At 42.4% G+C, this 21,076-nt stretch overlaps 1 protein-coding gene across 3 annotated transcripts; it reads right to left on the bottom strand.

Annotated features, from left to right (window-relative positions):
- Positions 1-2,486: 2,486 nt before the first annotated feature.
- On the bottom strand, positions 2,487-16,863 carry PYM1 (PYM homolog 1, exon junction complex associated factor). Of its 3 annotated transcripts, XR_012476218.1 has the most exons (4): positions 16,603-16,735; positions 6,750-6,843; positions 5,410-6,150; positions 2,487-2,945 (listed from the first exon to the last, which is right to left on the bottom strand). XR_012476218.1 is itself a non-coding variant. In XM_074226430.1 (3 exons), the coding sequence occupies exons 1-3, from the start codon at positions 16,643-16,645 to the stop codon at positions 5,670-5,672; spliced, it is 618 nt and encodes a 205-aa protein (XP_074082531.1). In that variant the 5' UTR covers positions 16,646-16,863; the 3' UTR covers positions 5,190-5,669. The 3 variants fall into 3 exon arrangements, 2 of the variants coding, with proteins under 2 accessions (XP_074082531.1, XP_074082532.1); XM_074226430.1 differs by lacking the exon at positions 2,487-2,945 and having other exon boundaries at positions 5,190-6,150; positions 16,603-16,863; XM_074226431.1 differs by lacking the exons at positions 2,487-2,945; positions 16,603-16,735 and adding an exon at positions 16,385-16,446 and having other exon boundaries at positions 5,190-6,150.
- Between the last annotated feature and the right edge of the window lie 4,213 nt (positions 16,864-21,076).

The following is a 21,076-nucleotide window of genomic DNA, read 5'->3' as shown; positions in this document are numbered from 1 at the left end:
TGAACAATGCTACCACTAAGTCACAGATAAAACTCTTGAAGAATGCAGATCAAATCCACCAATATGACCTTGAATCAGTAATGATTTTTCCTTATGTACTGTCTTTCATCTAGTTCCAATTCCACCTAACAGGTACTATCATCTAGACTGAATCTCATCATTTTGCTCAATTTGAAAAATACTTTGTCTGCAGAATTTCCAAGATCTAGTTCCCAATACAGTTACTCTTCCAAAAAAGAAAATTAGTTTAGTTTAAGAAGACCTTTTCTCACTAAAGCCATCTTGGCTATTAGTAATCACTGTTTCCCTTTTTTTACATCATCAGATGCTAGTTTTTTTTTGTTTTTAGTTTTTTGCAAGGCAAATGGGGTTAAGCGGCTTGCCCAAGGCCACACAGCTAGGTAATTATTAAGTGTCTGAGGCTGGATTTGAACCTAGGTACTCCTGACCCCAGGGCCAGTGCTCTATCCACTGTGCCACATAGCTGCCCCATAGCTAGTTCTTTCAAGAAATTATCTAGAATTTTGCTAGGTGGTAATCATTGGAATAAATTAGGCAAACAATACACAGTAGTAAAAGAACATAGTCATCTAGTATTTGCTAATCCTAATGATCTAAACTTTTAGGGCAAGAATTCACTATCTGATAAAAATTGCTAGAAAAACTGGAAAGCAGTTTGGCAGAAACAAGTACTTTACACCTTTTGCCAAAATAAGATCAAAATGGATATGTGATTTACAGATAACAGATGCTATCATAAGCAAATTAGAGGACAGAAAAATTTACCTATGGATAAGGGAAGAATTTATAACCAAATAAGAGATAGAGAGGATCAAGGAAATAAAATAATTTTGATTACATGAAATTAAAAAGCTTTTTGCTCAAACAAAACTGATTCTGTCAATATTAGGAAAAAAACAAGAAATGGGAAAATTTATATCATATTTTCTAACAAAAGTTTCATTTCTCAAATGTATTAGAATTGAGTCAAATTTATAAAAAAGCCATTCTCCAATTGATAAATGGTTTAATCACTTGTACAGAAATATTTATAGCCGCCCTTTTTGTGGTGGCAAAGAATTAGAAATTAAGTGAATGTCCATTAATTGGGGAATGGCTGAACAAACTGTGGTATATGTATGTCATGGAACACTATTGTTCTATTAGAATCAGGAGGGTTGGGAATTAGGGAAGACTGGAAAGATTTGCATGAACTGATGCTGAGCGAGATGAGCAGAACCAGAAAAACATTTTACACCCTAACAGCAACATGGGGGTGATGATCAGCCCTGATGGACTTGCTCATCCCTTCAGTGCAACAAACAAGAACTATTTTGAGCTATCTGCAATGGAGAATACCATCTGTACCCAGAGAAAGAATTATGAACTTTGAACAAAGACCAAAGACTATTACTGTCAAATTAGAAAAAAAAGCATTATATTATTATGTAATTTTCCTATCTCATACTTTATTTTTCTTCCTTAAGGATATGATTTCTCTGTCATCACATTTAACCGGGATCAATGTATAACATGGAACCAATATAAACACTAACAGAATGCCTTCTGTGAGGGTGGGGGAAGGGAAGCAAGAATGGGGGGGAAATTGTAAAACTCAAAATAAATAAGCTCTTTCTTTAAAAAATAAAGATAAATGGATGAAAAATATGAATAGCAGTTTTGAGAAGAAATCAAACTTATCTATAGCCACATGAAAAATGCTCTAAATCAATTTGGATAAGAGAAATACAAATTAAAACCACTTTGAACTGTTACCTCATACCTGTCAGATTGGCTAATATGACAGAAAAGGAAAATAACAAATGTTGGAGACATGTGGAAAAACAGTTGCACTATATATGTGTATATATATATATGTATATATATATATATATATATATGTGTGTGTGTGTGTGTGTGTGTGTGTGTGTGTGTATGTGTGTGTGTAATGTACTGTTGGAAGAGCTGTGAACTGATCCAACCATTCTGGAGAACAAATTGGAATTATGTCCAAAGGACTATAAAACTGTACCTACCCTTTAATGCAATACCACTACCAAATCTATATCTCAAAGAGATCAAAGAAAAAAGGAAAAGAATCTATATTAACTGAAGTATTGCAGCTCTTTTTGTGGTGGCTAAGAATTTGGAAATTGAGGGAATCTCTATCAATTGGGGAATGGCTGACCAAGTAGTAATATATGATTGTGATGGAATACTACTATGCTATAAGAAATGACAAGCAGGACAGTTTCAGAAAAACTTGGGAAAACGTATATGAAATGATAACAAACTGAAGTAATAGAAGAGATTGAAGTGACACTGGACGTACTAATAAAAGTAGTGTAACAATGATCAGCTGTAAAGGACTTAGCTTTTCTCATCAATACAATAATCCAATACAATTCCAAAGGACTCATGCTGAAAAATGCTATCCACCTCAGAAAGAAAACTCTGAGAACTCTGAGAACAAATCGTACTTTTTTTTACTTTATTTTTCTTGCTTTTTTGGCAACATGGCTAATATGGAAAGGTCTTGCATAACTTCACATGTATAATTGATATCATATTGCTTGCCTTCTCAATGGGTGGAAGAGGGACTAGAGGGAAAGAATTTAAAACTTTAAAAAATGAAAGATAAGCTAGAATTTGGCTAGGAAGAGAAGTCAAGTTTGATGGATTAGTTTGTAGAATCCACCCTCTTCTTTTTTTGAGAGTCAGGATATTTGCCCTTCTTCAGTACTGCAGCAACCTCTCTCTCCTGGTCTTCCTAATATGTCAGTGATCAATAGTGGCTCAGCAATCACATCTTCCCCTTCTTTCAGTGTCCTTGGATAGAGTTCATCTAGGCCTGGAGGGCAGATAGATGCTGTCTCATTTATCTTGAGTCTCCATTCCCTGCTAATCAATTTTGTCCTGTCCTTTCCAATCCCAAAATCATTTTCCTTGGAAGAGAAATAAGAAGCAGAATAAGAGTTGAGTACTTCAGCCTTCTCATCACCCATTACCTCTATTCAATCCCATCTGTACAGCAGTCTTATATATCTTTGACTATTATTTTGCCTCTAAAAGTTCTCGTTTTTGAATATTCATCATTAAGCTAGTTTGCTCATAATTCCTAAAACTCTTCTTGCAGAACTCTTGCTATTTTTACAAATCCTTCCATCTTAGGGTTTTCTAGATACATTGTTTTTGCATTGATTAGATATCCCCCTGTATCCCTCTCTTGCCCCTTCCAAGTCATTTCTCATAACAAATTTTTAATGAAAAAAGGGGGGAAAAATCTTCAAAATCAACCAACAATCAACTTATCTGACATTTGCAACATTCTAAACTACTAGTTTTCACCCCTTACGCCCAAGTCTACAATAGAAAGGTAAATTTTCTCAGCTCTTCTTGCAGCCATTTTTTATTGTTTTTATTTTTTGTCTAGTTCTACTTCCTTCACAAAAGCCTTCCTATGCTTCTCTAAATCCTTTAGTCTTTTTTCATAACACAGTAATATACCAGTACATTCATGAACAGTTTAGCCAGTCCTCATTCTTTAGATTCCTCATTGTCTTGAGTTCTTTGCTACTATAAAAATACTCAGTATTTGTTATATATAGGAGCTTTCTTCTTTCACCTCCATTGAAATGTGGAGAGGTGAGATCCATAGGTCAAAAATATGGACATACTAAATCTTTCTTTTAATAACACAATTTTTTTTTTTGCAAGGCAATGGGATTAAGTGGTTTGCCCAAGGCCACACAGCTAGGTAATTATGAAATGTCTGAGGGCAGATTTGAACTCAGGTCCTCCTGACTCCAGGGCCGGTGCTCTATCCACTGAGCCACCTAGCCACCCCAATAACATAATTCTTAATTGCTTTCTAGAATAGTTAGAACAATCGTAGTTCCACCCCATTTTGCTGCTTTCATTGCTTTCCTGCTATAGCCCCTTCAACATTGACTATTTCTAACTTTGATCTCTGCAGATTTGGTGCATGTGAATATAAAACGTCAAAGATGTTTGGACTTGCATTCTTATTAGTGATTTGGAACAATCTTTAATATATGTTAATAATTTAAAATTCTTCTTTAAGGAATTTATTATTGGTGTCCCTTGACCATTACCCTTTTATAATAAATGACCACACATTTTTAAAAAAATCTCAATGGGTTGAGTTCCCTCCATAGCTCTATTGGTCCTTTTAGACATTTCCCATTTTCTTCTAATATGAATCATTACCATTTGTGTCTTCAGAATTCTATTCTCAAAAGCTCTGCTTCATTTGGATGTCAATTTCTACTGCAAAATATTAAGACCACTGGATCTTATTTGACATCTTGATTACCTAAGGGTTTCCCTGTTCAAACCTCCAGATTCCTAATTTTTTCTAGGATGGAATACAAACCTCTTCTGTTGAGCACTTAAAAGTTATTTCACAATCTGGTTCCAGTCTCCCTTTTACACATTCTTCAGTCCAGTCAAACTGATCTTCTTGCTGCTCTTCATATAACATTCTATCTCTCATCTCTGAACACTTTGCATGGCCTTGTAAATCCTTTTTTGCTTGAGCTCAGATCAAGATTCCAATTATGTAGACTTCCCTGATACCCCCAGCTGCTAGTGCCTTTCCTCCAAAAATTACCTTGTACTTATTTTGTAAAATAACACATACTTAGATAAAAGAAATGACTGGAGAAACCTTTGGCTTAATGAACTGGAGCACTGTTCATGAAGCCAGCATGCAAACACTGGTTCCATAAGGATGCAAATATGCCCTGGTACGGGACTGAAGGGCTGGCAATTTGGAAGGATGAAGCAATCCCTTACTGGTTCTCATGATGGGGAGCTGTGTCAAAGAGGATTGGAAACCAAGCCAGGAAGAATCACCCACTCAGTAAAAGGATGAGAATTGCCTTCTGATATCTTTCCAATTAATTACAGGGAGGGGCACTTATGAAGGAGATCCATGAGATGACTTTTATAGTCCTTTCTATATTTAACATCACACTGATATTATAAAACTAAGTGATTCTTATTTGCTCAGTTTTCATAGACCAATGCTGATGGTAAATTGTTTATCTACCAAGAAAACAAGTAGAGGGGAGAGTTGGGCTCAATGAAGTCTGAGCTTAGAATTCTAACAAGGCATCCCTAACAATCTTCTGGTTATCGCAAAAGAAAAGAGTCACAGTCAGACATCTCTACTTGGGATTTATTATCTTATTCTTTAAAAAAGAAAAAGGAAAAAAAGGGATGGGGTAGAATGGAAATAACCCCAAAACACTAAACAGGAACCAAGAATCCAAGAGTTTATAGTCACCCATCCCCACCCTAAGTTCAGCCCTTCCTGAGACCCTGACCCATCCTTCCCTCCTACCCAAATAAAAAAGAAATACCCCAAGCCAGGAAGAATGGTACCTGGGACACTCACTGAGATTCCAGACACAGGGAAAGGGAAGGGTAGAGTCCGAAAAGGAAGGGCTCAAGGTGAGGACTAATGGAGAGGCGAGGCTCTGGAAGGAAAGGCTGGGCCAGAGACAGTGGGGCAACACTAGGAGGGCAGAGAGCAGGGTGAGTGCCTCTTGGCTGCTGCTGCTGCCACCACCACTGTCCCCAGGCCCCTCAGAGGGAGCGTCCCGGTTTGTCCTACAGTCCACATTCACAGCCCATGAGGAGCCTCATAAGCTTGACTCCAAGTCCTCCAATTCTTCTTCTAAGGTCCCCCTCCTTGCCAGTTTTTCTAATTGCTCTCTGCTGGGGTGACTGATCTCTCCATCCTGGATCCGCTGCTGCAGTTCCACTATCTGACGAAGTTTCTTCTTCAGATTCTTTATCTTCTTGGCTTTCTCAGTGGTGTTAAGTGTTTCAGCTTTGTTAGGGTTAGATGCAGGAGTGGCTCGGGGAGCAGGGGGTACACTTGGCAGCTGTGCTGGTTCCTTCAATGATACTTTATCCAGAGTCCGGGTCAAGGTCTCTACTGCCCCCTTCCCTTGCTGCTGCCGCCTCTTCTCCTTACGTTTCAGGTTGCGTTTGGCACTCTTAGAAAGCCCTGGTTCACCACTGTCTAGCCGGGGTGGAGTTGGGACCCCAGCCTCAAGGCTCAACCCAGGAGGCAGTTCTGGTTTACTCTTGAAGAACTTTACATACTTGTTTTCATACCTGAGAGGAACAAGAGCTGTCAAGATGTTTTCAGTTTCCCCTGCCTCCCAAGTCTGACTTTCTAATCCAGTCTGATTTTCTGCCCTAGGGAAACCAGATTCCCCCCATTCCCCTACCCTCAGTGTTCTGTACTCATTCTGGAAAAGGGCTTATGCATGACTAAAAGGAAAATATGTTAAACGTGATTGTACATGTATAACTTATATCAGATTACTCACTGCCATGGAAAGGGTGGCGGCTAGTAGAAAAATGCGGAACTCAAAAGCTTACAAAAAGATGAATGATTGAAAACTACCTTTGCATGTAGGTAGAAAAAATAAAATTAAAAATTTTTTTAAAAACGAAAGAAAAAGAAAAGTGATTATGAAGGTTCTGGGACCAGCACTTTGGTGGTAACCAACCATCACAGGATCTCTAACTCTGATGAATAAAATCAGTTTACAGCCTTCTGCCTCCTCATCCTATTACTGCTATCATACTCTATCCAAGGTCTATGTTATAACTGTTGGGAACTCAAGAGAATAATACCCCAGCACATACACAGCACCCTGATTTTCCTGGGATAACCCTCCCCACCCTCCATCCCACCAACCACATACACAGGAACTTCCTCCTGAGGCACGTAACCTTCTTTCACTTTCCGTTGCTTCCTCCAGGTCCCGTCCGGTCGCTGGGTTGAAGCAATATATTTACCTAGGACAGAATAAATTAGGTTATGAAGACAGTTTCTCCTGTTTTCAAATAGCTCCAGAAGGAAAAAGAAATCCTTGAATTTATTTAACTGTGTTCATTTTTTTCAGTCTCATTTGTCTACTGTATTCAATTAATCTACATTTCTACTTTTTTTAACCAATACCAAAGACAAGCTGGTTATCCATCAATTACTACTGGGGAAGGAACTCCTCATTTGATAATTACTGCTTGGAAATTTGTTTGAGAAAAGACACATCTTGCATCACGTACTACATTACTGATCAAATGGATGAGCCATTTAAGTGAAATATGTTGCATCATTTAAAAAATGGATAGAATTGATCAGCAAAGACAAAAGACAATTTTGTTATGTAAGATTTAAAAATTTTTGAATAAACAAAATACAGCTAGAATAAAGAGAAGTTAGAGCGAGGAGGAAAAAATCTTTGCAACAAATATCTTTGATTCCCTAAGAGATAGCTGTAAGAAGCACACTAAAGATACCAAGCTAGGAATTGGTCAAACCTATCAGGAAAACAGTGCAGTATTATGCCACCCCCCCAAAAAAAAGATACTAAATTCTTCATACTTTTTGTTTTGTTTTGTTTTGCAAGGCAATGGGGTTAAGTGGCTTGCCCAAGGCCACACAGCTAGGCAATTATTATGTGTCTGAGGTGGAATTTGAACTCAGGTACTCCTGACTCCAAGGCCAGTGCTCTATCGACTGCACCACCTAGCTGCCCCTCTTCATACTCTTAATATAAATTATTTATGACCTAGTTAATTCTCTACTGAGCATATATCTAAATGAAGTTAATAACACTGACAAAGAAATATCCTATCTTTACCAATAGTCAGTCACACTTTTTGCATTAGCAACAGCCTAAAAACAATAGAGAACAAATGAACAAGCTATGATAAATGAGTGTAATAAAATATTATTGTGCAATAAAAAAATATGAGGAATCTGGAGAACCATGGAAAGAGTTATATCACTTTAAGCAAAGCAAGGAAACAAGAGCCTGTAGAATATACAAAATGATAATAGTAATATCAATGAAAACAAGTCTAAAAGCCATCAGAAATCAGAGTAAATACAATAACTGGTGTTAGTTCCAGATGACTGTGAGCAGGAAATATCTCTTACTTTTCTCTGTATCCTCAAGCTTTAGCATAATGGCTAGTACTTTAGTAGGCAATTAAAAAAATGCTTGTGGACTAAAGACCTAACATACAGTTTGTTCTTTCCAGGAAGAGGAAGTAAAGTCTGGATGCAGAATATTACCTGCTTTGTTAGGGTTCACATGCTAAATAGTTGATTTTGCCTAATCATTTCTTTGTTACATAGATGGGAAACAGGTTTATTAAACAATAACTTTTTAAAATTAAGATCAATAAAACGTTTTTAAGAGGAAAGAATAAAATTCTGTCAATTTCCTTAGTTACCTAAATGTAAATATCAGCACATCATTCCTCATGTCATTCTACAAGTATCTGTGTGGCAAATAACTATGAACAAAGTAAAACATACTGTCCTTTTTCTTTAAAAGTTTACAAATTACTTGGAGGAGACAAGACATATATTAAGTCCTTCCACAAAATATTCTCTTTAACTGAGTACTACTATGTATCTTATATGCGTGTTAGGCAGGGTAAATGGATGACACGATATATGTGTATCATGTATAAGTATCCTCGGGAGTATATGGTATTCAGTCTGGCATGTTGTTGTCTTTCATTCTCGAAGGCAATGAAAATGACATCACTATATTAGAGTCAAGTTACAATTGTGTCCATCTGTGGCTGATCAGAACAATACAAGCTCAGAATGCTCTACCATGGGTCAGGATGGTTCCTCTAAATTTGTGCATCTCAAGTTTCTTTTGATCATTGTTAAATTAGATTGAAGTGAGGCAGAGTTGCACTAAATCACTGGCCTCTTCCACCATGATCTCAGTCCAGTGGCAGGAGAGGGCTAAGACTTTAGCTCCAGACAACAGTGGATGACCCTGACATCTTCGCTGTCTAACCAAGCTCTAAATGCTTCAACTGCCTTCATGACCATTGGAACTGTTCTCATCCACCCATTCCACCAGGGTAAAGTCTTCACATGGTTGGGATAGACACCCACCCCCAATTCACTGATGGATTGGAGACCCCTCAATTACCCTCAGCCTGATGAGATTGTGCGCAGAAACGATTTTCCAGGGATGGCTGTGCATACCACAACTTCTTGGAGCCACTGGTGAGAATTGGTTGGATCAAGTGAACCCCAAAGATGGAAAGCAGCCCTGAAAAGGGCTCAGCAGCCCTCACACCTGATCATACCCTACACTCCAGGCACAAATACAAATATCTACAATATAAAATAATGATAAATATTCCAAAGATGCTGTGAGAGTTCAGAGGGAGAAAAATCATTTCCTAATGAATGAATAAGGCAAGTCTTTAGGGAAAAACTATCATGTACATGTTTTGAACAAGTTGCATTTTAAATGGTAGAGATGTAGGACTTTCCAGTCAAAGGCAATAGCATGAGCAAAGGCATGGAGGTAGGAAAGCATGGATGAGGCCATGAAAAGAGAGGTAACAGAGTCAGATCTGTGGTTTACGAATAAGAGTTCTCATTTATGTGGGACCTAATGGTTTGCAAAGCACTTTACATATTTCATTGGAGCTGTCCAATAACCCTATGAAGGAAGAGTTATTGTCACCCCCATTTCAGAGATGAGGAATCTGAAGCAACTCCCCTAACTCAGGGTCAAATAGAGGCCAGAATTGGGCTCCAATCTTCTGAACTCCAAGTTTCACACTTTATCCATTCTGTCATTTAACTGTGTTGCACTCCATCAAGCAAAAATGTTTTAAGCATGTATCCCCAACATGTCTGCTTATTTATGAATTATATATATCCTCCTATACTAATAATTATGAAAATTATAAAATTTACACCAAAAACAGTTTTCCTAATCACCAAGGAATTTATTAAGTAGGACAATGGTGGAAGATGGGTGGAGAAGGGACAGATGAGGCAGACACAAATTCAGAGGCTTTTTCAATTGTCCAGGCAAGATGTCATGAAGGCCCTTACACTTGGGGAAGCAGTTGAGTGATTATAGAAAAGGGAAGTGATGTCAGAGAGCTTATGGAAACAGAAATAATAAGATGAGGCAAATATCTGACTGCCTATGTGGGGAGATGAAAATCAAGGTAGTAAAGACAACATCATGTTTTGAATATGGATGACTGAAAAGATAGTGGTGCCCTCAATAAGAAGAGGAAAGTTGAGAAGCCCAGTAGGTTTGAGTGGGGATAGATCATCTAATGTGATCTAAGACCTGTAGTAATTCATCCAAACCTGCTCCTCTTTTGAAACTTACTCTGTCCAAGCCAAATGAAAAGGGTAGGTGGGATTCTTACCAGCTACTACCCTAAAGTCTGAAGCCTATCTCTGAGAGGCATCTTCCATAGCCACTAGATGATTTAGGGGGAAGGGGAGAAGTTACCTGAGTTTGGGAGGTAGAACTTTTTCAATGGCCAACAGTTCAGTTGTTGTAATGATTAAGTCATCATTATCCCAAGGGGCCAATTCTTGGGAGTAGGGGTGTGGAAGAGAATGCTGGGAGCTTGCATAACCCAGGAAGGTATGTATGTATGAGAGAACTGAGAGAGAAAGTTAGGTATAGCTGTATTGAAGAGAAACCATGTGACAAGTGATTGCTGGGAGGATAAGATAGTACCCAATTACCCACCCCTGGATTGGCTAATCACACTCTCTTTGGGAGCAAGCCACAGAAATCTCACTTTTCTAAGTACATGTATATAGGACAGATTAGAAAGAATACAGACTAAAGGTATGGAGATCAATTAGAAGACTATGGCAATGGTGCAACTGAGAACAAATGAGAACTTGGGCCCAGGGGCAGCAATGGGAATGGAAAGAAGGGGGTGAAGGTGAGAGATTTTGGAAGAGGTAGATTGGAGAAGATTTTGAAATTGATTAGATATGGGGGAGAGGAATAAAAGAGGGGGAGGAGTCAAGGATAAGGATATATTCTGAGACATTGCCCTATCAACCATCCTCTCTCCCCCTTTCTCTCCTTTTTCCACCCTTCCCTTTATTCTTTTCTCCAGATCCTACAACTAGGTTATAGTTGTAGAAACAAAAGAGAGAAGGAAGAGGATATAAGGTAAAAAGATGGGGGGGGGCGAGAATAGCAGACAGGGAAAGTATCTGAAATGCCATCATGTGAGTTTATTTATTCTGCTTGATCTCCCAAAGGATAAACTAGGAGAAATGGATGAAAACTGCAAAGAGGAGGGAAGGGAGTATCTCAATTTGAGGAGAAAAAAAGATTTAACAATTAGAATTTCCAAAAGTGAAAAGAGCTGCCTCAGGAGACTGTGGATTCATGTTGAACCAGAAAAGAGATGAAACATACTTCCCTTCTCTTAGCAGAGAAACGAGGAGCCATGGGTATAGAATGTTACCAGTCCTATCCGATACAGTTGCTATGCTGGTCAGTTTTTAACTGCTTTCCTTGACACAAAAGAGGTGTGTCATCAGGTAGAATATATACAAAGAGGAGTGGGACCTCCCCCAGGAGAGATATTCAAGCAGAGAGGTTGGACAGATTACTTGTTGGGGACAGTATGCCAGACACTCCAGTCCAATATGGACAGGACCTCCGAGGCCTTCCCCTTCCCATTTGTAGATTCTTGAGGACTATAGGAAAGATGATGACTTTAAATTGGATGTGTCAAGTTTGAGATGTCCACAGACATTTAGGTAAAGATGTTCAGTGGAGCTGGGGAATGAATTCAGAGGTAGAGAGATGATATCAGAAACCACAGGGACAAATGAGATTACCTGGGAACTGAGTAGAATAAAAGAAGACAAAGATGATGGAGCTTTGGACATTAGTTAAAAGTAATCCCAGCAAGTTTTCCCTTAGCACCTACTGGGTGCCGGGCCCAGAGGACAGACACAAAGACAGTTCCTGCCTCAAGGAACTTAGGTTGAGGACTTGGGATCACAGGATCCTAGAATCCAACTAACTGAACTCCCCCATTTTAGAGGTGAGAAAATTGAGGCACAAAGGTTAGGTGACATGACATTGGGCAAGGGGAGTAATGAGCAAGATTTGAACCCAAGTCCTCTGACTCAGTGTTCTTTCCAATGTCTCAGATTGCTTCTCATTCTCCTGGGAAGGGGGGAGGGGAGTTGGGGAGAAACAACATGTACACAGATAAGTAAATACAAAATGAATTCAGACATTCAGGTAATTAGGAATTTGAGCCTTATAAGGAATCGAAAGTTCCATCTGGGAAACAACAGGAAGAACCAGTGAAGTAATCAGAAGGAACAACCATGGGGTGGCTGGGTGGTGCAGTGGATAAAGCACCGGCCCTGGAGTCAGGAGTACCTGGGTTCAAATCCGGTCTCAGACGCTTAATAATTACCTAGCTGTGTGGCCTTGGGCAAGCCACTTAACCCCATTTGCCTTGCAAAAAAACCTAAAAAAAAAAAAAAGGAATGACCAAGAAGAGGATTATATAATTTTTGAGAGTAGAAAGTAACCTCCATGGCTGTGTAATCAAATACGTATCTTCTCCTATATTCAAAGGGAATCCACACAATATATGCAACAAGTGGTTGTCCAGATCCTAAAGAACTAGGAGGGTATCAATCATAAAAAAAAAAAAGGAGAAGGGATAGTCAATAGTTCTTCACATTGAAGAAGTCACAAAAGATAAAGACTGAAAAAAGGTTGTTGGATTTAATAATAAGGTTACTAATGACTTTTAGGCAACAGTTTCAATAGTGTTATTGGGAAAAAAGGCAGACTGAAAGGGATTAAGAACTAATCAGATGGTGAAAGTAGACCTATCAAATATAGATTATTTATTTTATTTATTTCAAGGATTATGATGGTGATAGAAAAGAGAGCCATAGAATGGTACCTTTATGTTGTTTTTTTTTTGATCAGTACTTTTTGTTTCTTTTCCATCACATTTTCTTATATGCTACTTCCCATTGTGAACTCTCATAAGAAAAACCCATTACACAAGATTCATTACCTAGCAACTTCATCAGCTGACATTGTATACTACACTCTTGTACCTTTATCCCCCCCATCTCTTTTTTATATAATTTTTGGGTACGTTTTTGCAAGGCAGTGGGGTTAAATGACTTGCCCAAGGTCACACAGCTAGGTAATTATTAAGTGTCTGAGGCTGGATTTGAACTCAAGTCCTCCTGATTTCAGGACTGCTGCTCTATCCCTCTGAGCCACCTAGCTCCCCCCCCATCTTTTTACCTTACATCCCATTCCTTCTCTCTTTTGTTTCTACAACTATAACCTCCTAGTTGTAGGATCTGGAGAAAAGAATAAAGGGAGGGGAAGGAGAGAGAGAGGATGTTTGATAGAGCAATGTTTCAGAGTAGTTTTCAAAATAATCATCTATAAGCTTTAATCTTGGAAAGGAAGAGACATGCCTCTTCCTCTGAACCAGGAAGAAAAGAGGGAACAGGGGCAGGCCCTAAAGAAGTTTTTAAGTGTGGTAATGGAGACCTAAAGGCCTGGATCTAAAGCCTGGGTCTTTTCCTGGGCAGAGATAACTCAAGTCAACTGCAAGGAGTATGGAGGTAGGGGTAGTATTTTGCCAAGAGAGGAAACATTTTGGAAAGGTTTTTGTGGAGAAAGAAATAGGGAAACAACTAGAGGAAAAGAAAATGATGGCTGAACAGCAAGACAAGAAGCACATTTGACACATCTTAAAGACATGCTAAGGATGCCTCAAATGATACTTAACACACAATTCAATTGTATGTATTACATTGTATATTTTAAGCATCTGTTATAAATAGGAATTATGCTAGACTCTGAGGATACAAAGACTATAACAGTTTCTTTCCTCGAGGAGTTTGATTGATGTTCAAGATAGGAAGGATACAATACACAGATACCCTAGTGATATAAAATAAGGGAGAATCATATAATATAAATAGGAATCTATAGCTAACCATAATAATGTAGTTGTGATGTAGGCAAAGAAGAGATCCAGAAAAAGTGCTTTAAAATGAGAATAACACTTCGGGTGTTGGGGGGAATTCAAGAAGTCTTCTTAAAGGAGATGGCACCTGAGAGGCAGAAATGAAGCAGTACATTCTAGATATGGTGGAGGGTTTGTATAAAAGCACAAAGATAGGACACAGCAGATCAAATTCCACAAACTGCTCCTAATCCAGCTTCACAGGGAATAAAGGTAAAATAAGGCTGAAAAGGTAGACTGAAGAAGATTGTGGAAGGCAGTGAATGGCAAGACAGAGGAGGAATTTGGATTAAACTCAAAAGGCAATAGGAAATCACTGAAGGCTGAGTAGAAGAGACAGTCAAACTTGTGGCTTAAGAAACTCATTCTAGGGGCAGCTAGGTGGCGTAGTGGATAAAGCACCCGGCCTTGGAGTCAGGAGTACCTGGGTTCAAATCCAGTCTCAGACACTTAATAATTACCTAGCTGCGTGGCCTTGGGCAAGCCACTTAACCCCATTTGCCTTGCAAAAAAAAAAAAGAAAGAAACTCATTCTAATAATTGCCCAAAGGATGTCTTGCTGAGAGAAGAGACAGGAAGGATGGAGGGAAATCAGTCAGATTATTACAAAGGACTTCATGTGAGAAGCGTAATGAAGGAATGAACTAGAGTACTAGCAGTACATGTCATGAAAATGAAACAGAGGAGAGACTGTAGAGAATCAACAGAAATGGGCAGCAGTCTGGACATTGGAGATGGAAGACAGGCAAGATTTCAAGAAAATTCAGAGGCTCTGAACCAGGGTTGTTAAGGATCCCTAGTGGTGGCATCTTCTGAAAGCTGGAAGTCTGGAGGAAGGACAAATTTGGTGGGAGATGTTCAGTTCAATTTTGAGAGAGCCTAAGACCTTCTTAGGGAGTAGGTGGAAGATGAATCAGAAGAAAAGAGAAAAAGAGAAGTGAGAGAGAAAGAGAACCAAAACAGAACAGTGTCAAAAGAAGCCAAGGGATAGAAGAGCATCTTGTTGAAGGGATAATCATGTATTAAATGTAGCAGAAAGGTGGAGAAGGATGAGAACTGTAAAAAACCATTGAATCTGATGATAAAACAATACTGCCAATTTTAATGGAATGATGGGATCAGATTTGAGGCTGAAAGAGACTGAGGAAAGAACGGGTGGTGAGTAAATGGAGGCATCCAGTATTGACTATGCATTTTTATACTTTAGCTGCAAAAGTGTATGGAGAAATAGATAACAGTTTGAGAGAATAGCAGAATAAAAGGCAAGTTCAGGGAAATTTGGGACTATTTGTAGTCATACAGTGAGAGATTAAAGATGAGAGCAAAAGAGAAAATAATTAGTAGGGAAGCTCCCAAAGGAGACAAAAAGGAATGGGATCAGGTGCACAAGTGAGAGGGTAGCCTTGACAGAAAGAATCTTTTACCTTATCCACTGAGACTACATACAGCAAAGGCCAAAAAGAGAGGGTTCTAAGGAAGGAGGATGGAGAAAACAGAAATGACAGCCTTCATAGTCTCAGTATAGGAGCAATGAAGGTTATTTGTTAAGAAACAGGTGGGTCTGAAGTTGGAATGGTTACCAGAGAGTCAAAGACAACAGCCGTGCAAGTTCAATGGAGGTTAGATGACCTGACTTTAGAGTGTATCCAGTATGAATGGTTTCATGGCTTATGCTCTACATACATTTTCCGTTTATTGACTTTGATAACCAGCCTAGAAGTTTCCCGGCTCCGGTCCCGGGGCAGAATGGCTGAGCAGGACCGGGCCCACCTGAGGAGGAGACCTCAAGGCTTTCTGTCCCGGGACCTCATCCCCGCACAGCAGCATCCTTGCTGGCTGCCCCACCACAGTTCTGCCCCCGAGGAAGGGCCAGTTGGGAGGCTGGTTACCGGGCTGCGTGCGGACACTTGTGATCCGGCCCGAGCCCATGCCCGGGTAGGATGGGCACTGGGTGCTTGCTCCCTGCCCTGGCTGGCACCCTCCCCGAGGAGGCTGGAGGAGATGCCGCCGGCCGTTAGGTCTCCAGAGAAAGGCTCCGGGGTACAAAGGAGCAGGGGTCGGAGGGGGAGGGTCCTTCCCAAGCCTCCCCCCCCCAAGGTGGGTGAAGCTCAAGGAGGGGGTAGGAACGGGACATGGAAGGGGCACGGGCAGGGCTCCGCGGGCCGGCGCGGCCGAGGGGGCTCCGGGGGCCGACGAGAGGCTCCCGGGGCTCCGCGGAGGCGCGGGGGCTAGCCCCGGCCGGCGGAGACCCTAATCTAGGGTTTAGGTGACCGGAAGCAGAGGGACCCCGGCGCCACAGGACCGGAAGGGGGCGCAGGTGCAGCCCCGAAGGAGCGAATGAATGGGGTAGGCGGTCCGGGGGGGCGGGAACAGGGGAGGGGCCCCGGGATGGGCGGGGCGCAGGTCCCTTCCAAGTCCGCCCTCCACCTCTACCCCCACCCCCCAGAGGCCCGGGGAGAGGAGGCTCTGCACCGCCCGCACTCACCGCCGGTCTCGTCAGTTACATAGGGAGTCGCCATCTTGGAAACGAAAACCACTTCCGGCGTGAGGGACACCCTCCCCCTTCCCCACCGGAAGTGGAGTCCGGGCCCGGGCGCGAGCTGCCATTTTCGTCTTAAAGAGACAGCGCGCCCGGAGGCGTCCGGCCCCGGGGGCCGAGGAAACGGAGGCGGGGGTGGGGGAGTAGCGAGGAGGGGGCCGTACCTTTCGGCTCGTCCTCGGCCGCGGGCTGCAGACCGGACGACATCCCCGGCCGGGCGGCGCCGCGAAGGCGGAGGGGCGCTCGGGAGGCGCTGCGGGCCCGGGCCGCCGGCGTGCGCGCCCCTCGCGGGGCCGCGTCTGTGGAATGAATGAAACGGGAGCCCGGCGCGCCCGCTCCTGCCGCCTCCCCGATGCCCTTCGGGATCCCCGCCTCTCGGCTCTACCTCGAGGGTGCGGGACGGAGGGAGGGGCGTGCTGGGAGGGGCCGGGCCTGACCCTGGCGCCCCCCACTTGTGCCCTCCTCCCCTCCCCTTTGACTAGCCGCGCGTCTTCCCGCCCTCCGAGGGCCCGGGGCGAAATGCCGCCCAAACTTGCCCCCGCCCCGCCCCGAGCTCTAGTTGCCCGGGGGTCCCCGCCCCCCCCGGGGCATTGATGGGGCGCTTCACCACGAACATTATTTCTGCCTCCTCGGGGCCACGGCCAGCGCGGGCGGGAAGCCCCTTCTTTCCAACTGAGGCCCGTGACCTTGAAGGAGCCCCCCAGCCTCCCGGAGGAGCCCTCCGCCCCGTTTTGCATTGAGTTGGCAACTCTGCCCGCTCCTCGAGTTTCCACTCCAGCCTCCCGCCCACCCGGGGCCGTGGGGGCCCCTGTGCGGCGGGCTGGGGGGGACCTGGCGGGGCTCAGCGGCTCCCCCCCGAGCTCGGGCTCTTTGCAAAAGGGAAACTCTGGAGCCCCAGAGCAGCCCCCCGCCCCCCCGGGGCCCCCCTCTTGTACCTCATTCCACCCCCAGACATCCTGCCCTGGCCCTGGGGCTGGCAGGAAGTGAAACTCCCTCGTCTCCCCCCCTCGTGCGGGACTCGCTGCCCCGGCCTGGCCCGGGGTGGGGCTCTCGCCCCTACCGGAGCCCGGGGAGGGCCCGGTGGGGGTGGGGGAGAAGAGAAGCTGTTGTTTTTTCCTCCCTTTGTTCGCTGTGGTTTCTTTTTCTCGCTCCATTTTGTGATGTGGCCGATAAGAGGAAATGTGCACCTGGGACCGGGTGCACTGAGCCCTTCGATTGTGCCCATTTCCCACACGTAGCCGCAGAGGGCTGTGAGGGCATAGGAGCCCCTCACCCTCCGGCCCCGGTCTGAGAGTCCCCAATCATTGCCCAAACTGGAGACAGTGGGGTTCCTGCTCCCAGAAAAGCAGCTGTCGGGAGGGAGGGGACTATAGGTAAAGTGAAATCAGGATTGACCCCTTCTACACTGTTTGAACCTATTCAAAACACTTTCTCCCATAACCCTGTGAAGTAAACAGTGCGCGTAATATGGCCATTCTCTGGGACTCTCGAAGCTCCTAGAGGAAGGGAAAAGAATATGAATCCATTCAGTTCCTGTTATATGTCAGGTGCTTTATTTGATCCTCCTCCCAACCCTGTGAGATAGATACTGTTAACATTCCCATATTACAGTGGAGGAAACAGCCAAGTGACTTGTCCAGGATCGCCTAGCTAATAGAATAGCTAACATTTACAAAGGGCTTCCTCTGTGCCAGGCCCTATGCTAATGCCCTTTAAAATAACTCATTTGATAAACCCCGGGAGGTAGACACTATTATTGTCATCCCTGCTTCACAGAAGAGGAAAATGAAACAAAAAATTGCCCAAAATGTATGAGGCTGTATCTGAACACAGGTCTGCCTGACTGCAGGATCAGCACTCTATCCGTAGCCCCTCGCAGCTGACACAGTTTAAATGTTTTGCCCACGCTGGAATTCAAACCCCAGCCATCTAACTGAGAATTCTGTGCTTTTCCCACAATGCAACACCAGCATTCTCATGAATGAATATTCTTTACTGGGAAAGGGGGACAAAAGAAAGAAGAGAAAGTTCAACCCATTCCTAGGATGAGATTTTTTTTCCCACCTGTGATTTCATAGCTGCAGGGAAATCCCAAGAAAGCTTTTCTATACATGCAGATTTGACAGTTGGTCTCTATACAGTTGCTTTACACACTGAAAGTGGAAGTAACTGTGCTCACTGTTGTGGAAGGAGTTGAAATCTCAGGGACAGCACTTGAGTCTTCCTGGCTCCTAGGCTGGGCTTTCTATCCACTTTGCTATTATGCTTCCTATTACATTATTATAAATTACATACAAATAATATTTTATATGTAAAAACTAAAAGCAGAAGGGTGAAATATTTCTCATAGCTGTGTGACTCCATATGTTATTTTACCTTTGAATTTTAGTTTTCTCATCTATAAACTGGAATAGTGTTGCCTTCCTCACTGGGACATTGTAAAGAGAGTGTTTTTTCAAAACTTTAAACTTGCTATGGAAATATAAGTGATTTAATTCTCTCTAAAGGTAGGAGGGAGAAGAGAGAGACTACATAGCTTGCCTCCTCAGACACCTGCCCCAGATCTCTAGCTAAGATAACCAGTAGCAACCTCCTTGTACAAGAAACTTTTTAATTTAGCAGCTTCCTTTCTGGTGAATATAAGGGATGATCTCCAAGTGTGATGTGTCTGTATTAGACTTAATAGAAACTTTTTTAGATAAATCTTTTTTTCAATCCATTAAAAAAAATGTCCCATTGGAAGAAGATGGTCTAAATAATTCTCGAATCCCAATCCTCAAGGCAAGTATGAGAGTAGAGATTCCAGAAAACAGAGGTTACTCTGCCTCACCTTAATAAAAGAAAGGAAACCTAGTGATTAGAGATAAGGGTGGGGCTGGAGAGAATACTTAAATCCCTGTGTAACCTAAAAGTTTTTTTTTTTTGCAAGGCAAATGGGGTTAAGTGGCTTGCCCAAGGCCACACAGCTAGGTAATTATTAAGTGTCTGAGACCGAATTTGAACCCAGGTACTCCTGACTCCAAGGCCAGTGCTTTATCCACTATGCTACCTAACCGCCCCTACCTAAAAGTTTTTATCTCTCTTTTATAGTCTAATAAGCCCTACTGTCTATTGGGATCCTAGGCAGTTTGGGGGAGGGGTCCGAAGTGGGTAGAATATTGGCTTTGGAACCAGGAGGATAGGAGTTCAAATCCAGCCTCAGACAATTTGATACCTAATACCTAATACTCAAGTGACCTTGGGCAAGTCACTTAATCCTAATTACCTGGCACCCATCTCCAGTAGTCCTGATTCACACCTGGCCTCTGCATCCAGATAGAGCATCCCCTCACTGAAATTCATTTCATGTATTTGTAATGGCACCACCTCTCTGATGTCAAGGTCTTCTTCAAGAATGAAAGATAAACATCACTGGGATCTCAAAATGTCTTCTCTTAAATCTCTCTGGGACACAGAACCAGTTTTTCCAAGCTATCTGTTCCGAGATAGAAACATAGTATTTTTTTCCTTCCATTTCACATTTCTAGTCTTTCAAAGGGCAGATGAGAGGGGCAAAGAATAGAAATGGAATAAAAGGATCAGATAGAAACATTGTGCATACACACACACACACCACACCACTTCACAAAGTAAAATGAAGTTGGATATAAATGTTCCTGGAATAGGAAGTATTCACTTGAAGTATGAGAAATCTAAGGTTTGGTAATTTGGGCAGTGTGGGGTCTAGATTCACTGAAGTTGTGGTCAAGTGGTCAAGTCTGGGCTTCCTTAACCTGATGTGATTTTGAGGGTGTCTGATGAATGGAATCCATGGACTCTAAAAAAACCTCAAAATTGTTGTTTGTCCTTCTCTAAGAGAACTATGATATCAGGGAGGGTTGCCATGACGTGCAAGTGAAGAGGATTTAAGTGAGAGAGGATCATGCAAAGTCACCAGCTTCCCTTTCTCCTCCCTTGGATCAGGATGACTGGAGATGGCCCCAGATACAATGGAAGAATTTTTAAGCTGAGGTATTATTAGTTATAAAAACATGTCAGTTTGACTGAGGCAAACCTATTCCATGATTAAGGCAGGTAATAAAGAAATGGAGCAAAGAATGGCCTCTTTTGTATTTGACTATGCTTGAAAATTACTAGGGGAAGAAAGGAGGAGATTAGCTGTCATAGGATGATTTAAGGCTAGAAGGAAATGCCTCAAGAGGTATCTAGTTCAACCCCTGTTTTAGAAATGAGAGAACTGAGATCCAAAGAGATTCAGTACTCAGTCTCCCACAAAGTACACTAAGATTTGAACACAAGCCCTCTGGCTACAAGACATTCTTTCCTTCAGGGAAAGAAAGAACAACAGAGGAAGAATGGGGTGTTGTCCTCCCAGCTCCTCAGTTTTCTTCCAATCTCCAGTCCTTCAGGGTCAGAGAAAGGTGAAAATAAGATGGGACGTCATTGGATGATGTAGAGTTAAGAAAGAAAAATAATGGGGAGGAGAATTGGAGAATGTACTTAGGTTGGGGACTCGGGCCATAAGAAGGCAAAATAACGTCACGAATATTTTCGTGACCAACAGAAGGATCGGGGAATCTAATGATTGGGGAACAGTAAGCCAGTTGAGTCTCTGGCATGGGCTGGGGAGTGGGAAGT

Source organism: Macrotis lagotis, chromosome 2 (genome assembly GCF_037893015.1).
Source record: "Macrotis lagotis isolate mMagLag1 chromosome 2, bilby.v1.9.chrom.fasta, whole genome shotgun sequence".
Classification (NCBI taxonomy): Eukaryota; Metazoa; Chordata; class Mammalia; order Peramelemorphia; family Peramelidae; genus Macrotis; species Macrotis lagotis.
The sequence above is the reverse complement of the archived record's forward strand: the minus strand, read 5'-3'. Positions and strand labels throughout refer to the sequence as shown.

Coding starts and splice junctions, on each gene's coding strand:
- PYM1 (XM_074226430.1), bottom strand. CDS start 16,645: ATGTCGTCCGGTCTGCAGCCCGCGGCCGAGGACGAGCCGAAAG. Junction 6,844..16,602: donor GGCCGAGGACGAGCCGAAAG/GTACGGCCCCCT, acceptor ATTCTGTCCTAG/GTAAATATATTGCTTCAACC. Junction 6,151..6,749: donor CCTCAGGAGGAAGTTCCTGT/GTATGTGGTTGG, acceptor TGTTCCTCTCAG/GTATGAAAACAAGTATGTAA.